General features: G+C 37.9%; 1 protein-coding gene across 4 annotated transcripts in view; it reads left to right on the top strand.

Moving 5' to 3' along the window:
- Positions 1-25,344, top strand: part of ATF2 (activating transcription factor 2) — a 103,765-nt gene that overhangs the window by 55,563 nt on the left and 22,858 nt on the right. For all 4 annotated transcript variants that reach the window (XM_064373336.1, XM_064373334.1, XM_064373335.1 and 1 more), the window contains 3 exons: positions 826-912; positions 12,717-12,866; positions 23,267-23,473. In XM_064373336.1, the coding sequence (XP_064229406.1) occupies positions 826-912; positions 12,717-12,866; positions 23,267-23,473 (444 nt within the window). The remainder of the gene's footprint in view (positions 1-825; positions 913-12,716; positions 12,867-23,266; positions 23,474-25,344) is intronic.

Below are 25,344 nucleotides of genomic sequence, written 5' to 3'. Positions count from 1 at the left end.
TAATCAAGTAATTCTTCCAAGTGATCTTTCAAACTATCCAAAATTGATTGAGGTAGTTTCAAGATAATGTGCCTTCTTTTAAAAGAACTATGTTGTTCAAAATGCATTATTTGAGACTTTGTAAGGATTCAAATACAAGGTATCTGCTTCCTCTTTACCAAGGATATTTTTTTGAGGAGGGAAATATTCTTGCCTTGTATTTGAGATTCTAATTATCCTGTTACATGTACCTAGTGATGAAAGCAACTTGAAATGAAAGAAAAGATGTACTTTATTTATGTAATAACTATATTCACTCAGTGTTAGGTTTAAGAAAAAAAAACAAAATGGTAAAAACCTGTTACAGATTATTATTATTATTTGAGAAGTAATTAGTGTGTTACTTGTTGTTATAATGCGGTATCTGTAACAAAATTCATTATATATATTTTTAGAAAAGCAAAGTTCATTATTGAAATTTTTTTTTATGCCTAATTGTCATACATTTTGACATTCTAACTTTCAAATTCAAAATGGAAATATATCAGATCTTTAAGAATTTTTACATTAATCACTTTGAATACTATGAGTTTCTAAAAGGGACCATTAACAAAGAAATTGTGAAAACTGAAGATCTGGAAAGCACATGTCTCAGAAATTGATACCTTTTGAAGGATAAATCAGGATATAAGACCAAATAAGGGTTTGATATAGACATAAAATCAGCTGGAGATAAATTTACAATGTTCTGATTCTTAAAGTCTGAAATTATTATAACAGCAGTAAAGTACAAATCTCATTTTGAATATATTCTCTAGCAATTATTTTTCCTTATCTTATGCATAGCTCGTTCGACCAGTCACCATGGTGCCTAGTGTTCCAGGAATCCCAGGTCCTTCCTCTCCCCAACCAGTACAGTCAGAAGCAAAAATGGTAAGCAAGATTTTATTTGTTCTGTACATAGCTTGAGGCTGTTTTGAATTAATGTTTTCATTAAAGCCTGCTTCAAATGCACGATTTAGATCACATTTTTATAAAGTTATGGACAGCGTTATTCTATAGATGAACCAGAAAATTTGTAAAAAGAAATCTTCCTTTAGCATAGTGAGTAGTTAGTGATACTTTAAGTAGGTAAATTAGAAGTTCTGTTTCTTGTCACTTGCGTTTTGTCTGGCTTTTGCCTGTGGCTTTTTCTCCTCCTAGTGGAAGATAGGAGTATTATATCTAAAGCTACATGTAATCCTCTGAAGGCAGTGCTGCTGATAACAATGAATGATTTTATAACTATTAAAAAGAATTCCAAAATAGTATACAAGTTAGCAAATATGATACATATAAAGAAAACCATTTTTTACTGTTGTGCTATTTAGATGCTTTTAAATTGTTTAGATGTGTATTTTAATTTTAATCCTAACTCCACTATTCACTACCTTTAATTAAGCAACTTTAACTTTCCTGAGATTCCATTTTATCATCCGTAAAATAAAAGGATTAAGCTTTGGTTTCTGGGGTACTTCTTAACCCTAAATCCTATAAACTTTCTAATTTTCTTAGTAGAAGATCTGACACTTCTATTTTTTCAAATCAGAGCCAGGCATAGTAGCTCACACCTGCAATCCCAGACACTTTGGGAGGCTGAGGCTGGCAGATCGCCTGAGGTCAGGAGTTTGAGACCAGCCTGGCCAACGTGGTGAAACCTTGTCACTACTAAAAATACAAAAATTAGCTGAGTGTGGTGGCTCACGCGTGTAATCTCAGCTGATCGGTTGGCTGAGACACAAGAATTGCTTGAACCTGGGAGGCCACAGTTGCAGTGAGCCAGGATCACGCTACTGCATTCCAGCCTGGATGACAGAGTAAAACTCCATCTCAAAAATAAAATAAAATGATAAAATAAAAATTAGTATAATTCTCCCTGCTACAGTACAATACAATAATGTTAGTTAATAACATCAATTAATTGGGTAGATATTAATGTTCTGTATCATAATAGGGCTAATAAGAGCAATTAATTAATGTATCCATAGGAAATCAATAGATTAGTAGTTATTAGACACCTTCTATTTGCTTCATTCTTTGCTAGCACTATACTAAATACAAATTTTTACATACCAAAACATACTGCAAAGCTGAATTTTTTTTTTTCCATTCCACAATCACATCCCTTATTTCTATTCTTATTTTCAAGGAAGTGTCCATATTTCTTAAGCCACATTCAAGGAAATCATGTCTTAACTATTTTGGATGTTTACTCTCCTTCATCTTGTACGTGAAACTCCAGCAGATTTAATGTTGGCATCCATCATCTAGTCAAATCTCTCACATGTTCTTTAAACCAATCAAATTTGGGATTCTTAACATTTTCTGTGTCAATACAAGGTGTGGAATTAGTAGATTCGACGAAGACCTGTTTTTCCTTGCCACATTGAACTTCTAGACGCCATTCGGATTGGGTTTAGAAGATGGGGAAGTACAGATGTTTCTTGGCCTGAGTCTCTTAACAGTAGAGATGTAGAAGAGAGAGTGAGACCATGAAGAGACTGGCTGTTGACTGCAGGGCACCACCAGCCGCCTTGGTGGTAGCATTAGCTGGACTTGGGGCAGCTGAAGGAGTTACTTGAAACTGTTACAACAGCTGTTTGATTGGAATAAATCTGCCTAGGTAGGAGCAGTGCCAGCAGCAGCAGCCCTAACCTGAGCCTGGCCACCATTGCTCTGCCCATGTCCCCTCCGTCGGTGCGTGGCACCTCTCGCTGGATGCTGGGTGCTTGGAGAACCACTGGCTCCGGGCGAGCGCAGGCAAGGTCTTTTTTTTTTTTTTGATATGGAATCTTGCTCTGTTGCCCAGGCTAGAGTGCAGTGGCACAATCTCCGCTTACTGCAACCTCCACCTCTCAGGTTCAAGTGATTCTCCTGCCTCAGCCTCCTGAGTAGCTGGGATTACAGGCACTTGCCACCATGCCCAGCTAATTTTTGTATTTTTAATAGAGACAGGGTTTTTCCATGTTGGTCAGGCTGGTCTTGAACTCCTGACCTCGTAATCTACCTGCCTCAGCCTCCCAAAGTGCTGGGATTACAGGCATGAGGCACTGTGCCTGGCCTGAAAAGTTTTTACTGCTATTCTCCATTAGTGTAGATAATGAGTCAGAAATTTGCACAGGACAGCCTGTTTTAGCAATAAAACTTACATATTATCTGAATGAACAACAGTTGATTGAACGTTATAAAAATTAAGTGGTTACTGATTGTGAGAGAAGACCCTAAAAACCTAAGGGGCAAAATTTTCACATCATAATATGTTCAGGTCAGGGCTTTGGTAATACTAAGATGAATCTTCTTAACTTGATAGCAGAAGAGCTTCATCGGGGGCATTTTTTACACTTCCTATTTAAACATAATGTATTGATGAAAAATTCAATTTAATTTACCATGCCGTGGTAACTGAGTAGAGCAGATACAGATGTTAAAAGAAGATCCTCTTATTGTGTACGGCATCTAAAAATATTTTTACATATTCATTGGACTTTTTTTCTATAAATTAATTCAAAAGGAACAAATCCAATTTAAAGAAATACCTTTGTCTACAAGTGTAGGCCATATTTTAAGAAACTGTTAAACTTAATACTTAACCTGAATAACTTTTTCTTTTAGGTCATTAGAAAATTAAATTTAAAAGAATAAAAGTATTTTGTGTGCTTGTATATTAAAAAAACTACTAAAACTATAACTTTAACAAATTTATATATGAAAAATAATCATTGAAGACCCAAAAATGGCATGAGGAGTCAAAGATTTTCCCACCTAAATTTAATAATCCAATTAAATTTCTTATTAGAATTTTGCTAATGTAAAGTAACCATATCTAGGCAATTGCCTATTTTAATTGCGATAATAAGATTGTCCTATTTTGATTAAATAACAAGACTGAAATTATTCTACTTCTTTAATTTTTTTTAGCTTTTCTTTACGGAAAAATTCTAGACATATACAAAGTAAAGAGGATAGTATAATGAACTGCCATGTACTCATCACCCAGCTTCAATTATTAGCAGTATACTACAGTTCTTGTTTATACCCCAGTCCATTCTCTACTTCCATTCAATTATTTTTAATAGGTCTTGCTTTAATATAAAATTTACATACATTGAAATGAACCACTTTTAACCATAGTTTCAAAAAGTAAATGCATTTGTACAACTCATAGCCCTATCATGATATAGAATATTAACCTCTACCCAGAAAGTTTCTCTCTTTCCAGTCAGTCCACTCCATCTATTCTGATGTTTATAACCATAGATTAGTTATAGAATTTCATGTAAATAGTCATTGTATACTCTTATATTCAGCTCAGCATGTCTCAGATTTATCCATGTTGTTGAGTGATCATAGTTTGCTGCTTTTTATTGCCGAGTGGTATTCCATTGTGTGAATATACCACAATTTCTTTGTTCATTTTCCTGCTGATGAACACTTTAATGATTTCTACTGTTTAGCTATTGTGAATAAAGCTACTATACAGAATCTTGTATAACTCTTTCCTTGGCCATATATTTTCATTCTATTGACTAAATAGCTAAGAGTAGAATTGCTGAGTCAGAGGATACATTTAACTTTATAAGCAGTTGCTAAACCTTTACCCAGAGGTTTACATTCCTACCACCAATGTATGGGAATTCCAGTTGTTCCTGCATTCTTGCCAAAATTTGATTTTCTTTGTCTTTTTAATCATAGACATTCTAGAGCTGTTTAGCAGTGTCTCACAGTTTTAATTTCCGTTTCCTCTTTGACCAGACATGAGTTATCAGGTCTTTTGCCCATTTAAAAAAATTGTGTTGCTTTTCTTTTATTGATTGATTGATGGAGACGGGGTTTGGCTCTTTACTCAGGCTGGTGTGTTGTAGCATGACTGTAGCCTCGATCTCCCGGTCTTAAGTGATCCTCCTGCCTTAGCGCCTCACGTAGCTGGGACTATAGGAGCATGCCACCATACCTGGCTAATTTTTCTATTTTTTTGTAAAGATTGCCATGTTGCCCAGGCTGGTCTTGAACTCCTGAGCTCAGGCACTCCTCCCTCCTCGGCCTCTCAAAGTACTGCGATAACAGGCATGAGAGCTACCGCCCCCAGCCAATTGCTTTTTTTTTTAATTTTTGAGACAGAGTCTTGTTCGGTTGCCCAGGCTGAAGTTCAGTGGCACAATCTCAGCTCACTGCAGCCTCTGCCTCCAGGGTTCAAGTGATTCTCCTGCCTCACCCCCCTAAGTAGCTAGGATTATAGGCACCTGCCCCAGGGTTTCACCATGTTGGCCAGGCTGGTCTAGAACTCCTGACCTTAAGTGATCAGCCTGCCTCAGCCTCCCGCAGTGTTAGGATTACAGGTGTGAGCCACTGCACCTAGCTGGAATTCCTTTTTTTTGGACAGAGTCTATCTGTCACCTAGGCTGGAGTGCAGTGGCACAATCTTGGCTCACTGCAACGTCCTTTTCCCAGGTTCAAGTGATTCTCCTGCCTCAACCTCTAAGTATGTGGGATTACAGGTACACACCACCACGCCTGGCTAACTTTTGTATTTTTAGTAGAGATGGGTTTCACCATGTTGGCCAGGCTGGTCTGGAACACCTGACCTAAGGTACCGGCCTCAGCCTCCCAAAGTGTTGGAATTACAGGCGTGAGCCACTGAACCCAGCCTGGAATTTTTTTTTTTTTTTTTTTTTTTGAGATGAAGTCTTGCACTGTTGCCCGGGCTGGAGTGCAATGGCATGATATCAGCCCACTGCAACCTCCACCTCGCCTCCTGGGTTTACATGATTCTCCTGCCTCAGACTCCTGAGTAACTGGGATTACAGGTGCACACCACCACACCTGGCTAATTTTTTGTATTTTTAGTAGGGACGGGGTTTCGCTATGTTGGCCAGAGTGATCTCAAACTTCTAACCTCATGATCTGCCCGCCTCAGCCTCCCAAAGTGCTGGGATTACAGATGTGAGCCACGGACCCAGCCAGAATTCTTTATATATACTGGTTATAAGGTTTTTGTTAGAGAGAGAGATACATATGTTTCTACTGTCTATTTTCTGTTAGTCTGTAGCTTGCCTTTTTCTTAATGGTATGTTTGTACTCCCATTGAGTAATTACTTTTGTTTTTTTTGTTTTGAGATGGAGTTTCGCTCTTGCTACCCAGGGTGGAATGCAATGGCACGATCTCGGCTCGCTGCAATCTCCGCCTCCTGGGTTCAGGCAATTCTCCTGCCTCAGCCTCCCGAGTAGCTGGGATTACAGGCACGCGCCACCATGCCCAGCTAATTTTTTGTATTTTTAGTAGAGACGGAGTTTCACCATGTTGACCAGGATGGTCTCGATCTCTTGACCTTGTGATCCACCCGCCTCGGCCTCCCAAAGTGCTGGGATTACAGGCGTGAGCCACCGCGCCTGGCCCTACTTTTGTCTTTAATATTTGTTTTCTCCTACTTAATTAAGCTTAATTTGCTTATCTTTTTGGGGTTTCTTAAAGTAGAAGCTTAGATTACCAATTTAAATCTTTTTTTCTAATATAGATATTTAAAGCTATGAAATTTTCTCTATGCACAACTTTTGTTATGCTATATTTTCATTATCATTAATTTTTTAATTTCCCTTGTGATTTCTTCTTTGACCTGTGGGTTATTTAGAAGTACACTGTATAATTTCCAAATATTTCAAGGCTTTTCTATTTATCTTTTTCATATTGATTTATGTTTTAATTATATTGTGGTTTGGGAACTTATCTTTGGTATGTTTGATTTTCCTGTATTTCCATTTTCTAATAGATCATAGCTATTTATTTCAGCTCATTTGTGAAACAGTAGATATTGCTATGCTGGTATGGTAACATGAACTGGTAACTTAAGATGTCAATTGACTGGATAATGGAATTCTGATTACTTGAGTTTTTTTGTTGTGTAGAAGTTATTTATTTCACACTTCAGTATTCTTTTTATATTAACATCATTTAACAACTACTTCTGTCAATTGTTACATGGCAAACATTTCCTAGGTTCTAAGAAATTCAATAGACGTGATCTTAAATTTTGAGATTTTTCTTGCAAATATGTTCAATGACCATCAGGAGAGTCAAAAAAGAATGGTCTCCTAAGAAGCCCATTACTGATTTTCTTTTTCCAGCATGTGTAGCAATTAGAATTATATTTTATCAATTATATTTTGTTTTGGGTTTTGTTTTTATTTTTTTTGGTTGGGGGGAGATTTTTATTAAAATATGCCCTTGATGGTGACTTGTACACATAATGATTATTCAGGGACTACTTTTTAAAAAATAATATAAGATTTATTTAAGATTACAAGTTTAAAAACTTAGTTCTTTCCTGAGTTCTCAAGGCAATTTACATATACAGTTATGTAATGATTGCTTTTAAAGAGCTTAAAATATAATCTTCACCACACTAAGCTATATACATGTTAAACTAGGTACTCATTAATTCTCTCAATTGTCTGAATTTCTCAAGTTCTTTAATAATTCTTAAATGTAAGTAAACTTATAGTAATACATAGTTTTCTTAAATATTTATTATTTAGAAGTTTACTTAAGATTATCTCAGCATTTACAACTAAAATCACAGGCCCAAGTCAATCTCTTAAGTAAACATTTTCAATTAAAGTCCAACTCTATTATTTAGCTTGGCAAATTAGATTAGACACTTTTAGGATATAAAATACCAAATAGGTATAGTTTATTTGAAATTAAAGTTTGAAATTAAAATCTCAGTGGTAATTGGTTTACTTTTTTAAGCTTCAGTGGGCTTAAGAATCACCAAATAAACAATTCTGTCATCCCTGCTGAAGAACGTTGAAGACGGGTTCATATCCCAGTGCACAGAGCTTTCTTAATGACCAGATAAATTATCACAGAACTTGATTATTTCCTGCATTTAAAATAGACTCCAAGTCCACGTTCTCCAAATTGGTGGTTCCCAGCTCACATTCCCTGGATTCATGTTACACATTAAATGATTTTTCTGACTCTTCACACCCTCCCCTCCCCACCATCCTCCCCTCCCCACCACCACCTTAAAACTTGTAATTTCTTCTTTTACTGCTTTTGTTGGATTTTACTTTGTTATTTCCAGGTCTTTGAAAGTATTTTAAACATCATCCTTTTGGGGTTCTGTGTCTCTCTCAAGGATTTATTAGACCTTTGTGATCACAATCTGTTAATGACATGCTATATATTGTAGCAGTAGTGATTCTGCAAAAAATGACCTGTGGTTGAAAATAACTTAAGAGAATAATGGGATTGGAACTTGGAAGAATGAGTAGCATACTACAGCTAGAGAGAAATTTACTTTGTTTCTTAACATAGCCAAGGATGCTTTCATAATTCCCTGATTTTCAGACGTTCATTGCCTTTCCAGGAAGATATTAAGTATATATTGTGTTTGTGTCTGCTGTGAATACTGAAATAAGATCTTTCTTTTCTGCAAAAAAAAAAAATTCCTCAGAATAAACTCGTATTTTTTAATTTTTAAGAACTTTAAGCCTTTGGAAAAGTAAGAATGTGGTAAAGAAATGTCGATAGGGACCGAAAAATACAAGACTATCCAGTACTTTTTAATATAACAGAAAAATTCCCAGGATATAAATTTTTACAGAATTAGACTAGATGTCACCAAATATTGGTTTAGGGGTTTTGTTTGTCATTAAGCACATAAATCATATTACCCCAATAAGAAAAAAATTTTCTTTTGTAATATTTTAATCAAAAAGCCACTCTTCTGAATAAGAAAATGTTAATCATCTGGGAATTTTAAGATTAGCAAAGTTTTTAAATAGTATCCTCCAGAATATTTTTTTTTTAAGACATGTGACAAACTGAGAAATATCTTTGCACACAGTGGGTAGCCAGTAGGTTTTCTGCAGGGGGTTTCTACTGAGAGCTGACAGAGGGCATCTTGGCAAATGTTCAGAAACCTACATTAACTTGGTTGGGCCCTGCATGGAACCTCATGTTCAGCAGAATTCTTCTGACCTGCCTCTGCATGCCAAGCTAATCAGCAAACACCTAATGAGCCCACTCCAAAGAAACAGACCCTCTCTCAACCTACTTGATTTTCATATGTTCTCTGGGGGTGGGAAGACAAGACTTCATGAGGACTGATGATGCTGCAAAGACCACAATAATGATAATTAACTTGCTGAATTTAGAAGATTATGCTGTTAATTAGTTACAAAATAAAGATAAGTAATAGAGCAGCAGATGGTAGGATAACACCCAGGAGATGGAGGGTTTTAGCTCTGATGAGCTTTTGTGGCACATATGAAATAATGGATCTGACTTTTTCATAAATTGTTTCTAGAGAACATTATCTTTTTTCTTTGAACTGTGATGGACTAGTTTGTTCCTACCAAGTTCTGACCAGAGTGATAAAATTTATTTTCAAGGATGCAACATAGAACTTGAATGACAGATTATTTCTAGCAGATCACCTCTTAAAGTGAATGTGTCAGATTGGTCAGCACAACAAACTATTCATCCTTTAATTAATTGAAACAATCTATATCTCTCTAAGAAAAAAAAGTTTTCAATACAGTAGTTGAACTTTACATCACTAAAAATTGAACATTAAAAACTGATCTGTTTCTTAGAAAGATAATAACAAAGACATTTTTGTTTATCAAAGTCTGCCTTTACTTTAAAATTATGCCTAAGTTTTCTTGTACATGTTAGATAATATAGACCTTGTAAAATCCTTTTATTTTTATTATTATTTTTTTTTTGAGTCTGGGTCTTGCTCTGTTGCCTAGAGCAGAGTGCAGTGGCTCCATCATAACTCACTGCAGTCTCAAACTCCTGGGCTCAAGCAAACCTCCTACCCCAGCCTCCAGAGCTGGGACTACAGGCATGCACCACCACGGTACCTGGCTAATTTTTAAGTTTTTTGTAGAGATGGAGTCTCATTGTATTGCCCAGGCTGGTCTGGAACTCCTGGGCTCAAGCAGTCCTCCTGCCTTGGCCTCCCAAAGTGCTGAGACTACAGGCATAAGCCATCACACTCCACCTTAAATCTTTAATTTTTATGAGTGCTCAATCTTTATTTCTCAGAGTTCTCAATCCTTATTTACGTATATTTGTTTATTGACAGAGATTTCAATCTTGGTAATGGACTGACCAATATCAGATGCTTAATTGATTACTAATATATTTAGAAAATTTAACATTAGACTAGAGGTCCAGTTTGGTAAAGCTTTTGTTTAAAATATGTTCAGTGAACTGGGAGTAAACAAATAGAATTTCTGGTTTTATCTCTGCTAAATATGATTATAAGAAGTAACTTCAGTCTTCTGGAGTTTCTATATCCCTAACTCATTTTTTTTTTTTAGCATATGTGTATTTTTGTTGTAGTTTAAGAAAAATTAATGGACAGTTTATAACAGTGTTAATTAACCCTTAAAATCTTTTTCTTCTGTTATATGCCCACTGGTATACTTTTCAAGTCAGACCTATTGTAATCAGTGTAACAGCATGGAGCAAACATTAGAGCTTCCTCACTGGATGAGTACTGTATACCCTAGGGCAGTCAAGGAAGGATAATGAATGAATACTGATGCTACTTTTAAGTGCTCTATAAGGTAGTAACTTGCCCTACTAAAGATTATTCAAGGGAGTGATGTTTATGTACTTCAGGTTCCCCTATGTGCAGTTACTGTATTTCATTAATTCTGAGAGTTAAGCTCTTCACTGTAAAACTTTAAATGCTCTTCAATTCTATGATGTTTTCTACCTAAGGACTTAAAAATGTCTTACCAACACATAATTTAGAAAGCCTCACATTTCTACCTCTAGTTATATTTGTGCACATTTTAAATCTAGAAAATGAAAGCCCCAGTTTAGCACTATAGACTGGGTACTAGTCATTGTATTTTGATGCCTAACATTCTATTTATAAAATATATAAATATGCAGACTGGCCACCACCCAAGATTCTCCCCCTTTGTTCTGACCCACACTTTCCAACTTAGGTCTTTCTTCTTTAAATACTTCTTGATCATTTTCCTATGTATTCCTATCTGATTCTAGTCAGCTACTTCTTTAGTCCCTCATTTAATTTCAGTTTTAATTCATCTACTTCCACATTATCCTGTCAATTATTAGAATCCTAAATTTCCTATATTTTAGCTACTAATATAGTTGTTTCAGATTGTTTATAAAAAGAACTAGAACTCTTGTCTGGATTCTGAAAGATTCAGTTTTTGATACGGTCTTGAGCATCTCTCACATATAAAATATGTCTGGGATCAAACCAATGCTTAAGATGACCCTTAAGGATATTTTGAAAATTCAAAAGCATAGGAACTCTCCTGATTCGTTGGACCTTCATGCTAAGAAAATAGAGGCCTCAATAGTATTCTTAAAGAAATAAGGAAACTGACATCTGAAAAATTCCTTTATGAGTCAGATCATTTTGCATGTTACATTTATTTTTCAATTCAACTCTGCAAGGAAGTTATTATTCCCAGTTTTATAGGTAAATAAATTGAGACTCAAAGATTAACGATTTGTTCAAAGTCACAGATAGTTTGAGGTGGAGTTAGATTCTGAACCAAAAGCATATTCTCAGCTGTATAAGACTTCATAGTATATTACATGTTCTAATCAGTGAAAGCACTAGGACATTACATATGTGGTACTTTCAATAATTCATAAAGAAGTAGTCTGTCAGAAAAGAGGGAGAAAACATGCCTAATCATGACTTAGCAGTTGCAGTAACAGATTTGGCATTCTCACTACTTAGGATTGTCTTTTGAATCATTAAGCACAAAACCTCTGTATCAGCAATAATAGTCTCAGGTCTGTTGGGTCCCTGAAGTCCCTTTCATCACTGAGATACTATGTTATTTCATATTTACAGATCATAACAATAAAACCACCTTAAAGATCACATATGACTATTTTCACTAAAGATACCTATTTCTGTTAGTTAACAAATATGTTTGTTTTATACCTATGTAGCAAATCAATATACCAGTTGCTAAAAGGAATACCAAAAAGTGTAAGATAATCTTTGCTCTTAAAGAGGTTACTAACTGATTGGGAGATAAAATAGTCACATATGACAAATTTTTATTGATAGCATAAAGAGGCTTCATTCAAATTGTATCTTGATAAAGTGGTAGACATAAATATCTAGGACCTCATTCTAATACTAGATCTATCATGCTCTGACTGTGTGTCCAATACAATGCAATTAACTGGCAAATGCAACAGCAAAAGAGAACTAGATCTGCTTACTGGGGACAGGGAAAACCTAAGAGAGGCAAACCCAGCTGTAGGTTCTAGGAGGAGGCCCTCAGTTTAAGCCCATTTGATCTCTGTTTGAGTATGGGATACAGTAATGATGTAGAAGAGAATAGATGAAAGTGTACATAAAAATTAACTTGTATTGCTTATTTTAGTTAACAAAGCTAGTTATTTTCAGTTAACTGTTTTTAGGAACAGCAAAGTATAGAATCCTCTAGTAGTACTAGACAAAAATACTCAGGGGAACTTCCTAAGATCTTATCATTTGTTCTTATTGATATTCATAATAATCTTAGGAATGCAATGAAACACAATAAATGAAAACTAATTTTAAAACCCAATGTTTATGTGTTTCTTAACAAATACTTCTTTTGGTTTACTGAAGAGCATACTGAGAGTTGGACTGGAGTGTAAAGCAAATTTGTTTTTAATGGTGTTTGCATTTCAGAGATTAAAAGCTGCTTTGACCCAGCAACATCCTCCAGTTACCAATGGTGATACTGTCAAAGGTCATGGTAGTGGATTGGTTAGGACTCAGTCAGAGGAATCTCGACCACAGTCATTACAACAGCCAGCCACATCCACTACAGAAACTCCGGTATGTATGTTGTTTTTATTATTTAGCACTCTGTCATCTTTAAACAGACAAGTACAGTGTAACTTAGGACTTATTTAAAAAATATTATTCTGATCATGTTGTTATTCCAAATCAAAAGCCTTAGGAAAAGGTAGCTCAGTATACAAGTATTGATAAGAAAAATAAAAATAATAGAGCAGTTATTACTGTTCCGGACACCTGTAACTATATCTGTGGGTGTCCATATATGTTGGTCTGATGTGGCACCATTCTTTTTAAAGAAAACTTTTTTTTTTTATTGATTTTACAGTGAAACTAAATACTGCTTTGAGAAATTTCCTTTACTATTTCCTGATCGAGGAAGTTTATAGAGTTGTGACTTTCCTTTTTGGAAAATAGTAATATAACTAGAAAAATAAGATTAGAACCTTATAGTAAGAAGAATGAAATTGTATCTTGTTTTCTTAGTTATTGTCCAAAACTACAAATTTGACTTATAAACTGTAACTATTAACACTAGGTGTTTTTCTTGCTGTGGCATAAACAGGTTTGATTTGAACTATCCTCCTATGTAACCAAGGTATTAAGGTTATAGAAAAATTTAGTAGGTTAAGTTCTGTAAATGTTATAGACAATAACGACTTATTTGCTATTGTTAAGGGATGCTGTATTCTTCAGAAATGTATATAAATCTTACGTTCTTTTTCAAGTAGCAAAACAAATTTCTAAAGAATGTTTTTAGATCTCTTCTTTAAAAATTATTGATTTTCCTTTTTCCTAAAGTGCCATATGTTTTGATTACAATGCATATCATATTCTAGTATTGTGTTGCCATCTACAACCATTAAAGTGTGTGTGTCCCAAAGAGGCAGATGTTTTTTTCTGTTTGAGTTATTAGCAGAACAAGTAATTCTGTTTCTGTTTTCAGTATTTGCTCACTCATTGTAAAACATTACTCCTTGTTATTTATTTGTATATGTAACCTTATCTCACAGGTAATTAGAAGTCTTTTAGAGAAATATGTAAATATATATTCACATGCATACATACATAGGTAGGTATTATATTACTAACATAAATCAAATGGTTCCTGAATTAAAACTTGTGAAACATCACTAAAGGAGCAAATATGCTTTATGGCAGCTGTTTATATTAGAGACCCCTTTCACTTATCCCTAGTTTGTGACTGCCTATGAGATGATTGATATTGTTATATGCCTGCAGTGCCTTTCTAATTCTTTCTAGTAAGGGATTATTGTACTCCTGTTAAATGTTTCAGAATTCTATTTTGACCTTTTATCTTTACTTGAAGAATATTAGCATTGGCATCAAAAAGCAAACGTTTTCAATCAAAGAAACATAGATAAACAAGTTTTAGGTTGCCACCTAAGCATAGATATTTACATAACTGTATCTTGCTTTAAAAACTTAAGATATAATGGAATGTAGTTGTGGTTGTCATCCACTAAACACTTTACTTAGGGACCAAAAGGGAAAATAAGTGGCTGAGTGATTGTGTATGTATGTTAATGTTATACCTCAGGGGTTAACAATGATTCACTAGCTATATGCAACCCATGGCTGTTTTTGTGTTGTCTGCAAGCTTAAGTATGATTTTTTACATTTTTAAAGGGTTATTTTTTATAAAATGAATATAATTCATTTTTATTGTCCTTATTTTCTTACACTAATTATAGTTTCCCTGGATCCAATTTTTATTTATATCTTTACATGTTATTGTATTGGATGGAAGCCCCAGAGGGCAGGACTTTATCTGTTTGTTCACTGCTATATTTAGTTTCTAGAATAGTTCCTGTAAGTATTTTCTGAATGAAATGGAATGAATTAATCAATGGACATAGGGAGAGAAGGAGCAGTATACACTTCTAAGAAGCCTCCAAACCTTGGTAGGAGTAAAAATATACAAATGTAACTCTGAATAGCAGAAATGAAGTTTTTGCTATTCTACTAGTACTTATGATTAGTCTTTGCTGTAAGGAGTTAAATCAATTAAAAACAAAAATCAAAAACTGTTCTCTCTTATTCAACCAGATGAATGAAAGAAAAAACCTGCAGTTCTCAATAAGAAAAATAGGAGGATGAAGAAAAAAATGTCAAGATTACAAGTCTTGAAGCCAGCTGTAGAAATATTTGTCTAAAATATTAAGTTGCGATTACTTAGGTAAAAGAAACAACTTAATTTAAATGTTTACTCTTTATTACAATTAAAATACTTCTTTTTTGAGACAGGATCTTCCTCTTTTGCCCATGCTGGAATGCAGTGGCACAATCATGCCTCCCAGGGTGAAGCAGTCCTCCCACCTCCGCCTCCTGAGTAGCTAGGACCACAGGCACATGCCACCACACTTAGCGAATTTTTAAAATTATTTGTAGAAATGAGGTTTTGCTATGTTGCCCAGGTGTAAAATACTTTATAAATGAAATAACTCTCTTTGTAATGCCAGTTATTTGGACAAAGAAATGATAACTGTATTTTTTGGAATTTGTAGAGTGAAAAATAGTTTGGTAATTTACCTGAAGAATTTATCTTGAGCCCTATGTAAGATTTTTATTACATAGATTAGGAGAAAACAAATTTTATTTGTGCATATTATTTTTAAATAAATTATAGGTAAAAGATTGTTTTCAGGCTTCTCCCTTGTTATCATGTGCCTATGGCCACAAAGTGTTCTTTTCTCTGCACCATTTCCAAGAGTTCATTTTCTTTTTTCTTTTTCTTTTTTTTTTTTTTGAGACTGAGTCTTGCTCTGTTGCCCAGACTGGAGTGCCCTGGCATTATCTCAGCTCACTGCAAACTCTGCCTCCCAGTTTCAAGCAATTCTCGTGCCTCAGGCTCAGGAGTAGCTGGGATTACAGGAATGCGCCACCATGCCTGGCTAATTTTTTTGTATTTTTAGTAGAGATGGGAGTTTCACCATGTTGGCCAGGCTGGTCTCGAACTTCCAACCTCAAGTGATCTGCCCGCCTCAGCCTTCCAAATGCTGGAATTGCAGGCGTGAGCCACTGCACCCGGCCAAGAGTTTATTTTCTAATGCCCATATTTAGTTGTTCTGTGGTACAATTTTGGGGCTTGAGAAAGGCTTGAAGGTACCTATTGTTCAATAGTCTTAGACACCAGACAATATAACTAGTGACTGAAGATTTCTTTCTCTGGCTAATCTGAGATAACCAAGCTGATTTGTTGGAGAGCAGAAGGGAGGAAATAAAATGAAAATTTTAAAGCTCCTGTGGGATTCTCCCTACCAGAAAAATTAGCATTAATAAATACAAGAACTTGACCCTTAGAAAAAGACTATGACCTTAAATTTCACAAACTGAAGAAAAGCTGAATATACCAAAGAATATACATATTTTCACTCCATAACTTTAAAGAAGCCAATTTTCTTTAAGAAAAATGACATTCAATATGAGATATTTAATTTAAAAATAGCATAGAAATCATGGTTTTCTATCATGAATTTAAATAGGAAGCTATTAAACGTTTTAATTGAGAAATTTATAATCACTAGTTTTCCAAGGATTGAATAATATAATAAAGTCTGTTAAAATACACTTGGAAAAATATTTCTAGTATCATTTATATTATATTTTAATTTTTTTCATATTTGCACATAAATGAAAATATACATACTTTAAAGAATACATTTGCTATGACATTGCATTAGTGAGAATTGTGTTATATAGCATAGCTCGTAAGTATATTCAAGAAAGAAGTTAAACCACAGGACAGGGTGATGTTTTTTTTTTCCTTTTTTTTTTTTTTATTGCATTTTAGGTTTTGGGGTACATGTGAAAATCATGCAAGGTTGTTGCATAGGTGCATACGTGGCAGTGTGATTTGCTGCCTTCCTCCCCTTCACCTATATCTGGCATTTCTCCCCATGCTATCCCTCCCCAACTCCCCACCCCCCCTCTGTCCCCCCCACTCCCCCCCAACAGACCCCAGAGTATAGTGCTCCCCTCCCTGTGTCCTTGTGTTCTCATTGTTCAACACCAACCTATGAGTGAGAACATGTGGTGTTTGATTTTTGTGTTCTTGTGTCAGTTTGCTGAGAATGATGGTTTCCAGGTTCATCCATGTCCCTACAAAGGACGCAAACTCATCGTTTTTGATGGCTGCATAATATTCCATGGTGTGTATGTGCCACATTTTTCCTGTCCAGTCTATCATCAATGGGCATTTGGGATTGTTCCAGGTCTTTGCTATTGTAAACTGTGCTGCAGTGAACATTCGTGTGCATGTGTCCTTATAGTAGAACGATTTATAATCCTTTGGATATATGCCCAGTAATGGGATTGCTGGGTCAAATGGAATTTCTATTTCTAGGTCCTTGAGGAATCGCCACACTGTCTTCCACAATGGTTGAACTAATTTACACTCCCACCAACAGTGTAAAAGTGTTCCTATTTCTCCACATCCTCTCCAGCATCTGTTTTCTCCAGATTTTTTAATGATCGCCATTCTAACTGGCGTGAGATGGTATCTCAATGTAGTTTTGATTTGCATTTCCCTAATGACCAGTGATGATGAGCATTTTTTCATATGCTTGTTGGCCTCATGTATGTCTTCTTTTGTAAAGTACCTGTTCATATCCTTCGCCCATTTTTGAATGGGCTTGTTTGTTTTTTTCTTGTAAATCTGTTTTAGCTCGTTGTAAATTCTGGGTATCAGCCCTTTGTCAGACGGGTAGGCTGCAAATATTTTTTCCCATTCTTTTGGTTGCCGATTCACTCTATTGACTGTTTCTTTCGCCTTGCAGAAGCTGTGGAGTTTGATCAGGTCCCATTTGTCTATTTTGGCTTTTGTTGCCAATGCTTTTGGTGTTTTGGTCATAAAGCCCTTGCCTATGCCTATGTCCTGAATGGTTTTGCCTAGGTTTTCTTCTAGGGTTTTTATGGTGTTAGGTCTTATGTTTAAGTCTTTAATCCATCTGGAGTCAATTTTAGTGTAAGGTGTCAGGAAGGGGTCCAGTTTCTGCTTTCTGTATATGGCTAGCCAGTTTTCCCAACACCACTTATTGAACAGGGATTCCTTTCCCCATTGCTTGTTTTTGTCGGGTTTGTCAAAGATCGGGTGGTTGTAGATATGTTGTGTCGCCTCCGACGCCTCTGTTCTGTTCCATTGGTCTATATCTCTGTTTTGGTACCAGTACCATGCTGTTTTGATTACTGTAGCCTTGTAGTAGAGTTTGATGTCCGGTAGTGTGATGCCTCCCGCTTTGTTCTTTTTGCTTAGAATTGACTTGGCTATGCGGGCTCTCTTTTGGTTCCATATGAAGTTTAAGGTGGTTTTTTCCAGTTCTGTGAAGAAGGTCATTGGTAGCTTGATGGGGATAGCGTTGAATCTGTAAATTACTTTGGGCAGTATGGCCATTTTCACGATATTGAGTCTTCCTAACCATGAACATGGAATGTTTCTCCATCTGTTTGTGTCCTCTCTTATTTCGTTGAGCAGTGGTTTGTAGTTCTCCTTGAAGAGGTCCTTTACGTTCCTTGTTAGTTGTATTCCTAGATATTTTATTCTCTTTGTAGCAATTGTGAATGGCAGTTTGTTCTTGATTTGGCTCTCTTTAAGTCTGTTATTGGTGTATAGAAATGCTTGTGATTTTTGCACATTGATTTTGTATCCTGAGACTTTGCTGAAGTTGCTTATCAGTTTCAGGAGATTTTGGGCTGAGATGATGGGGTCTTCTAGATATACAATCATGTCGTCTGCAAATAGAGACAATTTGACTTCCTCCTTTCCTAATTGAATACCCTTTATTTCCTTTTCTTGCCTGATTGCTCTGGCTAGAACTTCCAGTACTATATTGAATAGGAGTGGTGAGAGAGGGCATCCTTGTCTAGTGCCAGATTTCAAAGGGAATGCTTCCAGTTTTTGCCCATTCAGTATGATATTGGCTGTTGGTTTGTCGTAAATAGCTTTTATTATTTTGAGATACGTTCCGTCGATACCTAGTTTATTGAGAGTTTTTAGCCTAAAGGGCTGTTGAATTTTGTCGAAGGCCTTCTCTGCATCAATTGAGATAATCATGTGGTTTTTGTCTTTGGTTCTGTTTATGTGGTGAATTACATTTATAGACTTGCGTATACTGAACCATCCTTGCATCCCCGGGATGAATCCTGCTTGATCATGGTGGATAAGCTTTTTGATGTGCTGTTGCAGTCGGCTTGCCAGTATTTTATTGAAGATTTTTGCATCTGTGTTCATCATGGATATTGGCCTGTAGTTTTCTTTTCTTGTTGAGTCTCTGCCGCGTTTTGGTATTAGGATGATGTTGGTCTCATAAAATGATTTGAGAAGGATTCCCTCTTTTTGGATTATTTGGAATAGTTTCAGTAGGAATGGTACCAGTTCCTCTTTGTATGTCTGGTAGAATTCGGCTGTGAACCCTTCTGGACCTGGGCTTTTTTTGGGTGGTAGGCTCTTAATTGCTGCCTCGACTTCAGACCTTGTTATTGGTCTATTCAGGGTTTCGACTTCTTCCTGGTTTAGGCTTGGGAGGAGGCAACTGTCCAGGAATTTATCCATTTCTTCCCGGTTTTCTAGTTAATGTGCATAGAGTTGCTTGTAATAATCTCTGATGATGGTTTGAATTTCTGTGGAATCTGTGGTGATATCCCCTTTATCATTTTTTATTGCATCTATTTGGTTATTCTCTCTTTTCTTTTTTATTAGTCTGGCTAGTGGTCTGTCTATTTTGTTGATCTTTTCAAAAAACCAGCTCCTGGATTTATTGATTTTTTGTAGGGTTTTTCGTGTCTCTATCTCCTTCAATTCTGCTTTGATCTTAGTTATTTCTTGTCTTCTGCTAGGTTTTGAGTTTTTTTGATCTTGCTCCTCTAGCTCTTTCAATTTTGACGATAGGGTGTCAATTTTAGATCTCTCCTTTCTTCTCATGTGGGCACTTATTGCTATATATTTTCCTCTAGAGACTGCTTTACATGTGTCCCAGAGATTCTGGTATGTGATGTCTTTGTTCTCGTTGGTTTCGAAGAACATCTGTATTTCTGCCTTCATTTCAGTGTTTATCAAGTCTACATTCAGGAGAAAGTTGTTCACTTTCCATGAAGCTGTGCGATTCTGGGTTGCTTTCTGAATTCTGAGTTCTAACTTGATTGCACTGTGGTCTGAGAGACTGTTTGTTATGGTTTCCGTTCTTTTGCATTTGCTGAGGAGTGATTTACTTCCAATTATGTGGTCAGTTTTAGAGTAGGTGTGATGTGGTGCTGAGAAGAATGTATATTCTGTGGATTTGGGGTGGAGAGCTCTGTAAATGTCTATTAGGTTTGCTTGTTCCAGGTCCGAGTTCAAGTCCTGTATATCCTTGTTAATTTTCTGTCTCATTGATCTGTCTAATATTGACAATGGTGTGTTGAAGTCTCCCACTATTATTGTGTGGGAGTCTAGGTCTCTTTGTAATTCTTTAAGAACTTGCCTTATGTATTTGGGTGCTCCTGTATTAGGTGCATATATATTTAGGATCGTTAGCTCTTCTTGTTGCATTGATCCCTTTACCGTTATGTAATGTCCTTCTTTGTCTCTTTTGATCTTTGTTGCTTTAAAGTCTATTTTATCGGAGATGAGAATTGCAACTCCTGCTTTTTTTTGCTCTCCGTTTGCTTGGTAAATCTTCCTCCATCCCTTTATTTTGAGCCTTTGTGTATCCTTTCATGTGAGGTGGGTTTCCTGGATACAGCACACTGATGGGTTTTGGCTTTTTATCCAATTTGCCAGTCTGTGTCTTTTGATTGGGGCATTTAGTCCGTTTACATTTAGGGTTAATATTGTTATGTGTGAATTTGATCCTGTCATTTTGATGCTAGCTGGCTGTTTTGCCCATTGGTTGATGCAGATTCTTCATTGTGTTGATGCTCTTTACCATTTTGTGTGTTTTTGGAGTGGCTGGTTCTGGTTGTTCTTTTCTATGTGTAGTGCCTCCTTCAGGAGCTCTCGTAAAGCTGGTCTGGTGGTGATGAAATCTCTGAGTTCTTGCTTGTTCACAAAGGATTTTATTTTTCCTTCACTTATGAAGCTTAGTTTGGCTGGATATGAAATTCTGGGTTGAAAGTTCTTTTCTTTAAGGATGTTGAATATCGGCCCCCACTCTCTTCTGGCCTGTAGGGTTTCTGCTGAGAGATCTGCTGTGAGTCTGATGGGCTTCCCTTTGTGGGTAACCCGACCTTTCTCTCTGGCTGCCCTTAGTATTTTCTCCTTCATTTCAACCCTGGTGAATCTGATGATTATGTGCCTTGGTGTTGCTCTTCTAGAGGAATATCTTTGTGGTGTTCTCTGTATTTCCTGGACTTGAATATTGGCCTGCCTTGCTAGGTTGGGGAAGTTTTCCTGGATAATATCCTGGAGAGTATTTTCCAGCTTGGACGCATTCTCTTCGTCACATTCAGGTACCCCTATCAAACGTAGATTAGGTCTTTTCACATAGTCCCATATTTCTTGTTGGCTTTGTTCATTCCTTTTTACCCTGTTTTCTCTAATCTTGCCTTCTCGTTTTATTCATTGAGTTGATCGTCTACCTCTGATATCCTTTCTTCTGCTGGGTCAATTCGGCTGCTGAAACTTGTGCATGCTTCGCAAAGTTCTCGTGTTGTGTTTTTCAGCTCCATCAATTCACTCACATTCCTCTCTAAGTTGTCCATTCTCGTTAGCATTTCATCAAGTCTTTTTTCAAGGTTCTTAGTTTCTTTGCATTGGGTTAGAACATGTTCTTTTAGCTCACGAAAGTTTCTTATTATCCACTTTCTGAAAGCTGATTCTGTCATTTCATCACACTCATTCTCCATCCAGTCTTGTTCCCTTGCTGGTGGGAGTTGTGCTCCCTTGTAGGAGGAGAAGTGTTCCGATTTTGGGTGTTTTCATCCTTTTTGTGCTGGTTTCTTCCCATCTTTGTGGATTTATCCGCCTATCGACTTTGTAGTTGCTGTCTTTCTGATTTTGGTAATTTTAAGTCTGCAGCAGCAGAACTCATAAACCCCCTTTTTCTTCCCTCCCGGTGTTCTGTCCCAGGGAGTTACGGCTTTATGATTTTCCACTGTCTTGTTGTTGCTTTCCCTGCCCACAAGGTGGCAGCCTAGTCGCACTCAGCCTGCAGAGGCTTCGCTGAGCTGCTGTGGGCTCCACCCAGCTTCCTTGTGAACTTCCCTGCAGTCCTGTTTATATGGGTGTAGTTAGAACTGCTTCCCCTATGTTGGCCCGCCCCTGTAGTGACGGAGTCTGTGTAGTGGCGGGTTGCCTTGGTTACGGCAAATTGCCCTGGGAACTGCAGGGTGTGTCGTAATGGAGGACGCTCCTCCCCCACAGAGCTGGACCGACCTGGGTTCAGTTGTGTTTCCTGTGGCGCTTTTTTTGCCCAGGAATCTCCTGGCTTGACTCCCTGTTTCAGCTCCCCTTGCTGGCTTACCGGGGACTCGGTCTCACTCACTCTGCAGGAGGAGCCACTGCCCCTGCCTCAGGGCGCAGGCCGAGCGGCTGCGCCAGTCAAACCAGCCGCGCTGGCGACCCGTGGGGCTCTTCCGCCTGTGAATCTCCTGGTCTGTGGGCAGTAAAAATCCTCTGCCCTGTGAGCCGTTGCGTCAGCTGAAACGGCGGCTCTGAGATTCGTGGCGCGTTTTTGTCCGGGGAATCTCCTGGCTTGACTCCCTGTTTCAGCTCCCCTTGCTGGCTTACATGGGACTCGGTCACACTCACTCCGCAGAAGGAGCCGCTGCTCCCTGCCTCAGGGTGCAGGCCTAGAGGCCGCGCCGCTCAACCCAACAGCGCTGGCGACCTGTGGTGCTCTTCCCCCTGTGAATCTCCTGGTCTGTGGGCAGTAAAAATCCGTCTGGAAATGCAACGTCCACTCACCCTCTGCGCTTTCTCTCGGAGCTGCAATCGCGAGTTCCTTCTAATCGGCCATCTTGGATCTCTCCGACAGGGTGATTTTTTTCTTTCTTTCTTTTTTTTTTTTTTAAGACAGAATTTCACTCTTGTCACTCAGGCTGGAGTGTAACGGTGCAATCTCAGCTCACTGCAACCTCCACCTCCTGGGTTCAAGGTATTCTCCTGCCTCAGCCTCCCGCGTACCTGGGATTACAGGTGCACGTCACCACACCCAGCTAATTTTGTATTTTTAGTAGAGACGGAGTTTCTCTATGTTGTCCAGGCTGGTCTCAAACTCCAGACCTCAGGTGATCCGCCCACCTCAGCCTCCCAGAGTGCTGGGATTACAGGTGTGAGCCACCGCGCCCAGCCACAGGGTGATTTTCATATTGCCCCAACATGCTTATGTATTCAATCAGACTTAGAAAATACAGTTGCTGTCCCTCTTTGACACCCTTTATTGTCTGTGTTAATTCACTCACTAAATACAAATATAACAAGCTTTCATCTCTGTTTATAATAGGCTTCTCCAGCTCACACAACTCCACAGACCCAAAGTACAAGTGGTCGTCGGAGAAGAGCAGCTAATGAAGATCCTGATGAAAAAAGGAGAAAGTTCTTAGAGCGAAATAGAGCTGCAGCTTCAAGATGCCGACAAAAAAGGAAAGTCTGGGTTCAGTCTTTAGAGAAGAAAGCAGAAGATTTGAGTTCATTAAATGGTCAACTGCAGGTATGGTGCATATATTTGAATTTTGTTTTATTTATTTCTTTTTAAATAATTGTGAACATAGCTATTTTCTTTTTATTCTAGTTTGCCCTCAAAACATTTTAGGACATAATATTGGGTGTGTATGGAATCTATAGCAAATCCTAGTTTTGTAAGCCTATTTGTTTGAATCCTGAGATGAAGTAATATAAAACTTTCAACACTGATACAATGAGGAAATTTAAAACATGTTTACCTGCTTGTTAAAGTAGTCAAACTTATCTGGTTTGAACTTTATAAAGTTGTGATATAAAGTGCAGATAATTTTAAAATTTAAAAATATCACTGTTATTTCACTCGTCTTTGGTTTATAGCACAACTAAAGTTGCTTCAGTAGCAGTTTTTAAATTCTTTCATTCTTTGAATTATAAATTTTGTTCTGTTTTGTTTTATTTAAAGTGAATATATTGCTCGTGAAATGTGCCAGATTGACAGCTTTGGAAACTGAAGGATTCTAATTATCCACATACCAGGTACAATATGGCCAGTGGCAATACAGATCATTTCATACTGCCCTGCCAATGTGCCTCAGATACATTTCTCAAAACCTCATGGAGTATAAAGTTTTAAGACAGCACCAAATCTGTTTTTTGTTTTGTTTTCTTCCTTCCTTTTGTTTTTGTTGTGTTTTTTAATGTAAATATTCTCCCATATAATCTTAAACTACCAATTAATAGATGAGTATCAACTAGAAAATTGATGCTAATGAATTGCAGTTGCTATTAATCTAGCCCAATCTCCTGAATTATCCATACCCAGTTAAAAGTGAATCTTGAGGAGAGATCCAAGATGGCCGATTAGGAGGAACTCGCGATTGCAGCTCCGAGAGAAAGCGCAGAGGGTGAGTGGACGCCGCATTTCCAGTCGGATTTTTACTGCCCACAGACCAGGAGATTCACAGGGGGAAGAGCACCACAGGTCGCCAGCGCTGTTGGGTTGAGCGGCGCGGCCTCTAGGCCTGCACCCTGAGGCAGGGAGCAGCGGCTCCTTCTGCGGAGTGAGTGTGACCGAGTCCCATGTAAGCCAGCAAGGGGAGCTGAAACAGGGAGTCAAGCCAGGAGATTCCCCGGACAAAAACGCGCCACGAATCTCAGAGCCGCCGTTTCAGCTGACGCAACGGCTCACAGGGCAGAGGATTTTTACTGCCCACAGACCAGGAGATTCACAGGCGGAAGAGCCCCACGGGTCGCCAGCGCGGCTGGTTTGACTGGCGCAGCCGCTCGGCCTGCGCCCTGAGGCAGGGGCAGTGGCTCCTCCTGCAGAGTGAGTGAGACCGAGTCCCCGGTAAGCCAGCAAGGGGAGCTGAAACAGGGAGTCAAGCCAGGAGATTCCTGGGCAAAAAAAGCGCCACAGGAAACACAACTGAACCCAGGTCGGTCCAGCTCTGTGGGGGAGGAGCGTCCTCCATTACGACACACCCTGCAGTTCCCAGGGCAATTTGCCGTAACCAAGGCAACCCGCCACTACACAGACTCCGTCACTACAGGGGCGGGCCAACATAGGGGAAGCAGTTCTAACTACACCCATATAAACAGGACTGCAGGGAAGTTCACAAGGAAGCTGGGTGGAGCCCACAGCAGCTCAGCGAAGCCTCTGCAGGCTGAGTGCGACTAGGCTGCCACCTTGTGGGCAGGGAAAGCAACAACAAGACAGTGGAAAATCATAAAGCCGTAACTCCCTGGGACAGAACACCGGGAGGGAAGAAAAAGGGGGTTTATGAGTTCTGCTGCTGCAGACTTAAAATTACCAAAATCAGAAAGACAGCAACTACAAAGTCGATAGGCGGATAAATCCACAAAGATGGGAAGAAACCAGCACAAAAAGGATGAAAACAC

This window comes from Aotus nancymaae, unplaced genomic scaffold (genome assembly GCF_030222135.1).
Source record: "Aotus nancymaae isolate 86718 unplaced genomic scaffold, 86718_ANA_hifiasm-v0.15.2.pri h1tg000008l, whole genome shotgun sequence".
NCBI lineage: Eukaryota > Metazoa > Chordata > Mammalia > Primates > Aotidae > Aotus > Aotus nancymaae.
The sequence above is the reverse complement of the archived record's forward strand: the minus strand, read 5'-3'. Positions and strand labels throughout refer to the sequence as shown.